Consider the following 9,813-nt stretch of genomic DNA (forward strand, 5'->3'; position numbering starts at 1 on the left):
GTGTTCTCCCTAGTATTGAGTGAGTGTGGGAAACCCAATATTTTCAAGAAAAAAAAGCAGGTACTTTCGGTTTTCTCTTGTATTTTGTGGTCGTCGGCGAATTATTTGGTTACGAGATTTGAAGTTACTAAAGAAATTTAGCAAAGCTGGGGATTTTGTGAGAAAAGAATAATAATTTGGTGGATATTAAATGGTGGAGTCAACTAGTGTACCCTTATTAACCCTACAGAAAAATGGTTTCTGGATGACATGTCCTACCTAATCCACATTAGGCCATTTCTAACCCAATAACTAGAATGTTGTCTATAGCATTAAATAAGCTGTCACCTAAAATGAAAGATGATGTGACAAGTGAATAAATGATGAAAGACAAGGAAACTAGGCCTTAAATAAGTTGTCACCTAGCATTAAATTTAAGTATGGAAAATTGATATTTCTATTGAAAGAGCAGTGTCTAGTACTAGTTTTTTTTATGATGTGAAGTTTATAAAAACTATGTCTAATGTCTTGAGTTAGGAATGGTATTAGGTATGAGAATTTTTTTTTATCAGGAATGGATGGAAAATTAAACGACCGAATCAATGAAGAGACAAACAAATACCCAGAGTGCATAGCAAAGCGAGAAGGGAACATAAATCAACTAATTAAGTTTCTCGTAATGCAATTAACCCATTTAATATATTCGACACGAGTGCTAGTATTTATGATAATCATATTTTTAGTGGTAGGTGATGTACTTTTAACTTAGCCCCGTCTTTCAAAGATACTCATAAGGATAGTTACGAGTGCATGCATGTCTTATAATGAGTGTGTTGTGAACGATTAAGTCTGTAATATGTTTCTTAGTAAAAATAGAGAGAGCAAAGCAGAATAAAAGAAAAAGAAAAATTGGAATGCAGAAGCAAGAAAGATACCGGGCCCCACCAAGTCAGTGACACATGGAGACGTACCGGTGGCAGGCAAGCAGATACCGTGGGCCCCACAGGCAGTTGGTCAAAGCTAGCTTGAGACTCCAACTCACATATCACACACCTCGACCGGCAAACTGATGATCAACTCCTTCTTCTTCCACTCCCGCGCGTCTCCTCTTCCCGCCTCTTCTTCCCCACGCTGCGATTCCCGAGCTCACCGGCCGGCGGCGACATGTTGGGCGAGCTCATCTCCAAGGTCCTACTGTAAGTCAAGATCATCCCTTCTTGTAGCCTCTTCGATCTTTCTCGCTATCCCTTAGTATGCATGCATGCTACCTGTTCGAACCAATGCGTACCTAAGCTATCTACATCATCCTTGGCCTGCATCATCCAATACACATGAATTAAACTTGGTCTACGAACTGAATTCATTGAGGTGCATGTGTGGATGGACTCAGGATGCTGTTCGGGTACGCCATGCCGGCGTTCGAGTGCTTCAAGACGCTGGAGACGCGGCCCGATGACGCGCACATGCTCCGCTTCTGGTGCCAGTACTGGTCAGCTTCCTACCTAATGATTCTTCTTCTTCTTATTCTCCATGAGATTCAGTAGCTTGTTATTGGACATATGAAAAACTGCTGCTGATTATTGGGACTCGTTTGGTTTAGTTCTTTTGTTGCATATGCTTTGCATGGTCTCGATCTGTTTCCATTCCATGAGATTCAGTACCATGTTCTTTTTTGCTTTGTCATGTGGTGATTAATTAATTATGTCCCTTGATCACTTATATGGTTATATACTTATATGGCATCTTGATGTACGTTGTCTGTGGGCAAAAGTAGATATTATCACATTCAGTCCAATTATCCTAAAAAATATTGCGATTGAATATTGATGATGCCAACTTAATGTCTATTTTTCTTCGGTTTCCATGGATAACATATTTCCATGTGGATGTTACGTGGATAAATGACGATTTTAACTGTTTGTAACATGGACACAAACATTTGTCAACAAAACGGGTATATTTGCTTGATGTTTGACGAGTATTCTTGGATATTTGGCTGAGGTATCTTAATAGCATACTGTACTGTCTAAAAGTCAGCTTTATGAAAGATGAATGAAAGTTGATTTGTTTAACAGTTCCGCGTTGGTTGTACATTTGTTCGTCACTGAGACAATGACATGAATAATTGTTTGTAAGACAATGCTTCTAAGCATGTCATTTTTTTATTTCTATAGTTAGACTTGTGCATGCCTCCGCGGATATAATATTGATCTTTTAAAGTATGGGATTAAGGGAAGTTTTCTAAACTGCTTCCGTTAGGTCGTTTTGCCTAATTGACAATTGGGCTTCGCTCCAAATGTTAGCTAAGAAGGATATTAAGAATCGTGAGCTGCATGCACCAGTCAAAATAATGATATTCAGACAAGCATAAAAAAACAGCATATGATTCACTAGCCTCTACAAAACTTGCTAACTAGCAAATTGTTTTAGTTTTGAAAAAAAAAACATAGCACATTGTTTTGATTGAATATTGTTCAAGCTTAAATATTCACCCGGCAAAACTAGGAGCCAATTATAAAGGTTTATAATCAGTTACTGGTCCTACCTTTGATACAGCATGTTTTCTGAACATTAAACTGCAATGTTTAAACTTCTATGCTTGCCAAATTAATTTGAGATTTGTTTTTTTATATAACTTAAAATACACGCTGCAAATTAGCCAAAGGTTTCTGCCAATGCTTGCTAAAGTATCAGTCTTCCTAACGTTCTGATGATGAATACTTTTCAGGATCATAGTGTCCATGGTGATAGCTTGTGAGAGCTTCGTCTCATGGTTAGTTGAATTATATGTGCAAAGTGTTTTCCCTTCCTAATTGATAGTTCGCCTAGTTTATGCTTGTCTACTGTAATCTACCCATGACAGGATGCCAATGTATGGAGAAATTAAGCTAGCTTTCTTTGTTTATCTGTGGTATCCCAAAACGAAGGTCAGAAAATACTCCTACATATGATTGACATACTATGATCCCCTAAAACTTACGATTCAATGGTGTATTTGTTTCACCTGAAAAAAGAACAAGAATAATTATATCGTCTTCTCACTTGGAGAGAGTAACTGTTTATTCAGGGCAGTGATGTGGTGTATGACTCCTTCATTCGGCCTACAGTGATGCAATACGAACCAAATATTGAGCAGAGGCTTGAGCATCTTAGAGCTAACTCTGGCCAGCTGATAGCATTCTACATCAAGAACTTCGCTGACAAAGGGACAGCTTTCTTCATGGACTTCCTTCGCTATGTTGTTTCTGAAAGACCTGAAGCAGCAGCAAATTCAGAGCCGGTAATTAACACGCTTCTTCTTTTCCCTATATCAGAACAGATACATCGTGATATTATCAACTGAACATCTGAGAATCTGATTTTACCTGTTAATAGAGTGAATCAAATTGTACCGTCTGGTAGTCTGACAAGTGTCATCAAATTTACCTTCTCATCTGTTTCATTCATCGTTTCAAAGACTCGTAGTTCCCTTGGGCCATCCAGATCAAATTTAGTGCCAGAAATCTCAAGTAAAGATGTCCAAATCACTGCTTCCTTGAACTACCAAAACTGAGATTTTTTACTGTCCTTGACCATGTGCGGTACCGAATCGTGGCCATCCATCTAGCCCCATCAAACGGCTGATACAGCCTCTATACCGCGTGATACTGCAGAAAGGATCGATACGGTACCATGGGTGGGAGGGTATTTTTGTCTTTTCGTGTTCTCTTCCGCATCGCATAGACGCACACATCTCTTTCTTCTCTCGCACACATCTCTTCAGCATCGCAGGCAGGACGAGAGAGAGCACCATGGATGCGACGGCGGCGGCAGCGACAGCTGGGTGGATGTGATGACGGCCGCGGTGGGGTGGATGAGACGGCGGCAGAGCGGCGGGGTGGATCCGACGGCGGGACCGCGGCACCTTGGATGCGACGACGGCACGGAGGCGACAACGAATGGCGGCCGTGGTGGGGAGGATCCGACTGTGTTGCCTTGGAGTTCATCGGGATCTCGGTAACCCAAATCCAGTCATTCTTTTGGTGGTCAAGGGTAGGAGCTCGTCGATGCGGTACCTGGAGGCCGGCGATGGTTGAGGCGGCCATTCGTCGGGCTCTCGGTCACCAAAATCCAGTCTTTTTTGGTGGTCAAGGGCGGAGCTCGGCGATTGTTGCGGCGGCTTTTCATCGAGAGCTTGGTGAGCCAAAGCTGGATGTTGGTGGCAGAGGGCGCAAGGCTCGTAGCACCAGTGGACGCAGCACGGCAGCGGTCGCCGCAGGGCTTCTCTTAGAGCACGTATTGCTGGCGCAGCCTGGAGCGGTAGCAGTAGGAGTAGGCGCACGCGAACCCCATCGCCATCACCAGCAGCATGTACAGCGCCCCTCTCGTGAAGCACACGCTTCAGTTCTTCAGGCCAAACCATGCTTTTCATCAGGCTGTCGTCGGTGGATGCGATTGAGTCGAGCGGGCGGTGATTTGTTTTAGCCCTCCTAAATCAACGGTTAGATTAGATTGGTACCTCACGATACCCTGTACCTCATGGTACCTACTCAAGGATGGAAAAAGTGCTCACCAAAACCACCCAAAATTCAGAGTTAGTGAGACAGACAACTTCCCCTGAACTAGTGACACACACCAGCTGGTTTTTCCAATCTGAAGAAACTCCCTTCTGTCATCCGAAAACAAGATGCTACAGCAATTAGAGGCTTCCTCCCCATCCTGCCAAATCAACCTTTCCCAGCCATCTCCCTCTCATTGCTCCCAACTTTGGCAAACAGACAGTTTGAGTTTAGTTCCAAACTTTTTCTTCAAACTTCCAATTTTTTCATCACATCAAAACTTTTCTACACACACAAACTTCCAACTTTTTCGTCACATCGTTTCAATTTCAACCAAACTTTCAATTTTGGCGTGAACTAAACACACCCTTTCACTGCTAGTCTTTTTCCCTTCTTCTCCCCAAACTCTGAACATCTCTGCCCCATTCAAGCCGCTGTCAGTTGTCACAGATTTGGCTCAAAATCCTGGCCCAACCTGACAGTGAGGGTGTGATGGCTGAGCCGTCGTGCGAACGACTTGTGCCTCAGTTCTCCGGGATGCACAGCCATGATCCAAGCAGCTCGAAGCATTTCCTTCCACATACCAATCGTCTCTCTCTGCCTCTGCATCTGTGCTGTACTACACATTTGTTCTTCGCAGCTGCTCGATTTTCATGTGCACCACACCGTTGGGATCACCGCTTAACTGGACTTTTTTTCGGGCACGGATAATCCGGTTCCGGCATAAGGCTGGTAAACTACTTGTGCGGAACCATTCTCACGTGAGGACTGCGCCATGATATATGCTATTGCCGAGAATAGTTTTATGGGGTTCTGTTCTATCTACCTGTTTCTTTTCTTTTTTTTTTTGATTTTCATATGGAAATACTGTTTTTCGTTTTTTTCCAGGTGGTGTGGATTTTTCACACGACCGTTTTTACATACAGTAGTAGAGATAATTAAGAAAGTGATGTAATGTAATGCTAATGCATCATACCATGTTCAGCACTGATTGCAATGGAGCACCGGCCCATGTGCACGAATCTTGGCGCGAAAGATACACTGCACCAAGAGACAATCTTCTGTGTTACTACATTTTTTTTCTTTTTTTGTCCATTTCATGGTGATGATCAGCTTGATTTTTGGTCCATGTGTGTGCAGCAGAGGAGCAGTTGGTCGAGTTGGAACCCCTTCGCCAGCCGCCGGCAGGAGCCATCTCCGCCGCCGTCGGCGCCGCCGCGGGAGCGCAGGTTCAGCGGCGCCGACCCCGACGACGAGCCACCGGCCATTGCTGACGTTTTCCGCGCTTCCCTCGGCGGTGGCGCCATGAACCGGCGACCGCACAACAACAACTAAATGGCATGAATTAAGGAGCCAAAATTAAGCTTGCATTGCACCATCCGTTCAAGATGGTGACCCGTGTATATTGCGTAAATACTACTCCCTCCGTTTCATGACTTTGGTCAAAGTCAAACTATTTCAATTTTAATTAAATTATAGGCAAATATAGTAATATTGATATTATCAAATTAGTTTTATTAAATCAATAATTAAATATATTTTCATAATAAATTTGTCTTGGGTTGAAAATATTGTTGTTTTTACAAATTTAATCAAATTTGAAGCAGTTTAATTTTGACCAAAGTTGTCGTATAACCTAAAACTGTTACTACTACATAGTGAATGGATCAAAATCAAACGTCAAGTCGTCAACGAAAAAGCAACAGAAAAAGAGAAGAAAGAAACAGAGCAGATAGTAGAAGCAATCCAATGTGGAATGGATCAAATTAAGAACAGTTATGTATGAACTATGAAGCATAGTGTGATGGTGAGAGAGTTTTTCTTTTTTTTTCCCTTTCTTTGTTGCGTGTTGTTTTGTTTTGCTTTGCTTTGATTTTGCATGGTTGATTACTCCATCAATAATGCATGGAGTCATGATGAGTAAAAATTTAATAATAGTAGTATCACAAATGCATTGCCCTCAAGCTAACCAATCAGGTGTTAGCAAGCAAATCATTTCTTTTTTTGAATTGTTGCCATCATCTCTCTGTCTCACACCTAAAATCCTACAAAACTATTATTTACAGAAACTAATTACAACCCATATTAGAACAGGAAAAATCCAATTTCTGCTCTAAATAATACACTGTAAAAAAACAGAAATTAAAAAAAAAGGCAAGAAAAATCGGTCAAAAGGTCAAGAGACGTGCGGGCGTGTCTCGCCGGAGACGGCGAGGTCAGTCACCGTCCGAAGAGCGCGCCGACGAAGCCGAGGCAGCCGAGGAGGAGGCGGCAGAGCGGGCCGCGGCTGCGCCGCCGCCTCCTGCCGGCGGCGTCCCTCGCCGACGGCGTCAGCTGGAGGTAGGCGTACGCCGCGTGCTTCACCAGCGGGTGGCGTATCATGTGCACGTCCCCTCCGCCGCCGCCGCCGCCGCCGCTGCCACCGTCGGCGGGGGAGCTGGACTTGCTCGACGCGGCGTACTCCGGCGACGAGAGGATGTCCCGGAGGCTGGTGTACCCTCGCGCTCCGACTCCGACTCCGCTCCCGCCGCCGGGGATCTCTATCTCCGGCGGCGCCCACCGCCTCCGCATCCCCAGCCCCGCCCGCTTGCCTGCGGCCGCCGGGCGCCAGTGCCGCAGCTGGAACTCGCTACTGGTGGTAGTATTACTAGCAGCACCACCCTCGCCGTTCGCGACGACCGGCCCGCCCAGCCGGCACCGCTTCCTCGCCGGCGATGGCGATGGCGACGCGGACTCCACCACGGCTGCCACCGCCGCCGTAATCATGGCTGCAGGCAAGAGTCGACGGAGCTCGCTAGCTAGCTAGCAATCACCGCTTCTTCTTCTTCCTCCTCCTCCTAATCAAGTTGGCCTTGTGTCTTGCAGTTGCACGAGAGAATCGAATCGAAGCGAGAGATCACCGGGGAGAGTAGGAGCTCGAGGTGGAAGACGACTTCTTATTGCAGAGAGAGAGAGAGCCACGGTTTGAAGAAAAAACGCGACGATTTGAAGTTTTGAACAGGGGGAGGAGGGTATGGCCCACACGTCAGTGGGCGTATTTATTTACTTTCGAAAAATTTTGTAAAGAAATTTCGGGGGAACAGGGAGGTGGACGGGAACGGAATTTTGGGGCGAAACGGCGGGCAGAGCCGCGAGGCGAGAGCGGCTATGTATGCTGGGTGTGGGCCCCACCGCAATTATTGGGTAGTCCACGGCTATTGGCTGCGTTTGAACCTATGGAGTATATATTTTATGTTTTTTGGTGTGACTTTTTTTTTTTTTAAAAAAAGCAGGATATAAACGCAAGTCACTCGTAACACGCACAGACTATTCCTAAGAATACATACACACATTCTGCCTCTGTAAGTATATCTAAAATATTCGGTTGACATATCTTGAAATTGACAAAATCACAACAAATGTCTATGTCTTGTTGTCGACCGGAACATCGTCTATAATTGAAATAATAAATAATCGTAAATGTGAATACACGTGTTACTTGATGCTACATTTATCTTACAATCATCATGCACAAGCAAAAATATACTGTTTAATTTGAAAAAAAAAGATGAGTCATAATACACTGCAAAAATATTTAGTTTATGCCTAAAATTGTTCATGGAAACGTTTGGATAACGACCAAAATTTGAATAGTATATATTTTTTCTTAAAAAAATGGGGGATAGAGACAGACACGTGCAAAAAGGAGCGAAATAAAATGATCAATTATTCTATTTCGTGGCACAAAGACAACGCGCCCATCACCTACGCATGCAGCCACGAAGACTATTTCAAAGGAGGGCAGAGCGCTGATCACCGTCCGCTCTTGACGGATCGGACGGCCAGGATCGGTCGAGGTTAGTGGCCTCCCACGAAACGACGCTGCAAGTGCCGGAATTTCGACAAAGTGACCTTTTAAAAAAATTATTTTATAAATAATTTGTACCAAAAACATACTGCAAAAATAACCCTTTTTTAGCATTAATCTAGATGACACTGAACTATATAACACTTTAGCACGATGAATTGGCACCTCAGACAGGATCTCAGCGCCAATACACATAGTGTTGAGATGTTATAGCTTTGTGATTAGCGCTAAGAAAACTTTTTTTGTACTAAAAAAGTTTTATAGAAGAGTCATTCTATCAAATTTTCGGCTGCAGGTGAGAGGATAGACACGAGACGCACAAGCGTCAACCTTTTCACGTTCAAGCTCATTCTAAGTGGTGGGGCCCGCCCATCTACGTTATAAGTCCAACTCAGCCTTCCTCATGGATTTATTATCGGACCTCTTTTCGTTTGTGTTTATATTTGTTAGCTAAAATTTAAATTTTTATCTTAAATTTGAAGTTGATTTTGAATATTTTTTCATCGAAGTTTATTTTTTCGTCTTTGATTTAAAATCGCCAAGAACACGTATATAAAAATTTTATCATAAATTATTTTTTGTTTGCAAAGAAACGATGGGACCTATATGTGTGTGTTGAGCGGAAGCACTACTTTAACATAAACGATTTTTATAGAAATTCAGGTGTAAGTGCAAGTATCCCGGTTGACCTGTTTAAAAGTCTCAAATCATCCTCCAGTTTTATAGTTCTCTATGCTTTGGATAAGGTTAGGTTAAACTTTTATAATTTTTAACCATTAATAACTTAAAAAGAACCATCAATAACTTAAAAAATATTTATTTTAAAGACATCAGGACAACATATATATAAATTTATCTTAAAAAATAAAAATATGTTTATTTGTTGTATATATTAATAGAAAAACTGTAGTTAAAGATATATTTTAAAAATTATATAGTATTGAAAACGTTAAAAATTATAGAACCGGCGGGAGCACGTACTAGCTAACAGCTAGCTGTACTATTAAGGTTGCGCTTAAGAAGTTAAGGAACTTTGAGAGTTAATTAAACGTCTACACAAGACAACAAGCCCATCTTTCCGTGATATGATGAATGCTTTTCAACGACAAGTATGATCCGGTCATTGCTTTCACTACAAATATCGTACAAACTCTCATTTGCATATGACAGTACAGTGACCATATAATAAGCTTGTCCAGTCACCAGGCATGTTTTCTTTCATTAATTTAGGGTTTATTCCAATGCAATCCATGCCATTATGAGTTGAAGCAGGATAATTAATTTCTCTGTAATAACGACAAGAACATGAAACAAAGTGCAAGATCCCTTGAATAATCGGTCGGCCATCTGGAGGAAAATGGAGCGGTTGTTTCGTCAAAAAAGCAAAATTAAGTTGAGTTGAGAGGTTTCCTAATTAAAAGAGAGTGATAGAGGGTGCACCTGTTCATG

At 42.7% G+C, this 9,813-nt stretch overlaps 2 protein-coding genes across 3 annotated transcripts; one reads left to right on the forward strand and one right to left on the reverse strand.

Moving 5' to 3' along the window:
- The first annotated feature begins 1,045 nt into the window (after positions 1–1,045).
- Positions 1,046–6,350, forward strand: LOC127754284 (putative HVA22-like protein g). 2 transcript variants are annotated; one of them, XM_052279763.1, is made up of 6 exons: positions 1,046–1,175; positions 1,370–1,468; positions 2,708–2,752; positions 2,843–2,906; positions 3,047–3,259; positions 5,658–6,350. In XM_052279763.1, the coding sequence occupies exons 1-6, from the start codon at positions 1,144–1,146 to the stop codon at positions 5,850–5,852; spliced, it is 648 nt and encodes a 215-aa protein (XP_052135723.1). In that variant the 5' UTR covers positions 1,046–1,143; the 3' UTR covers positions 5,853–6,350. The 2 variants fall into 2 exon arrangements, with proteins under 2 accessions (XP_052135723.1, XP_052135724.1); XM_052279764.1 differs by having other exon boundaries at positions 5,661–6,350.
- Positions 6,351–6,431: 81 nt separating this feature from the next.
- LOC127754286 (uncharacterized) lies at positions 6,432–7,777 on the reverse strand. The gene has a single exon (XM_052279765.1). It carries the CDS (start codon positions 7,281–7,283, stop codon positions 6,738–6,740), a length of 546 nt encoding a protein of 181 aa, XP_052135725.1. The 5' UTR covers positions 7,284–7,777; the 3' UTR covers positions 6,432–6,737.
- Positions 7,778–9,813: the final 2,036 nt, after the last annotated feature.

The sequence above is a fragment of the Oryza glaberrima genome, chromosome 11 (genome assembly GCF_000147395.1).
Source record: "Oryza glaberrima chromosome 11, OglaRS2, whole genome shotgun sequence".
NCBI classification, from domain to species: domain Eukaryota; kingdom Viridiplantae; phylum Streptophyta; class Magnoliopsida; order Poales; family Poaceae; genus Oryza; species Oryza glaberrima.

What these genes read in the sequence shown, in the direction of transcription:
- LOC127754284 (XM_052279763.1), top strand. Translation starts at nt 1,144, where the DNA reads ATGTTGGGCGAGCTCATCTCCAAGGTCCTACT. An exon ending in CTCATCTCCAAGGTCCTACT is followed by an intron (nt 1,176 to 1,369) that starts GTAAGTCAAGAT and finishes GGATGGACTCAG; the next exon opens with GATGCTGTTCGGGTACGCCA. An exon ending in TGTGGTATCCCAAAACGAAG is followed by an intron (nt 2,907 to 3,046) that starts GTCAGAAAATAC and finishes CTGTTTATTCAG; the next exon opens with GGCAGTGATGTGGTGTATGA.
- LOC127754286 (XM_052279765.1), bottom strand. Translation starts at nt 7,283, where the DNA reads ATGATTACGGCGGCGGTGGCAGCCGTGGTGGAGTCCGCGTCGCCATCG.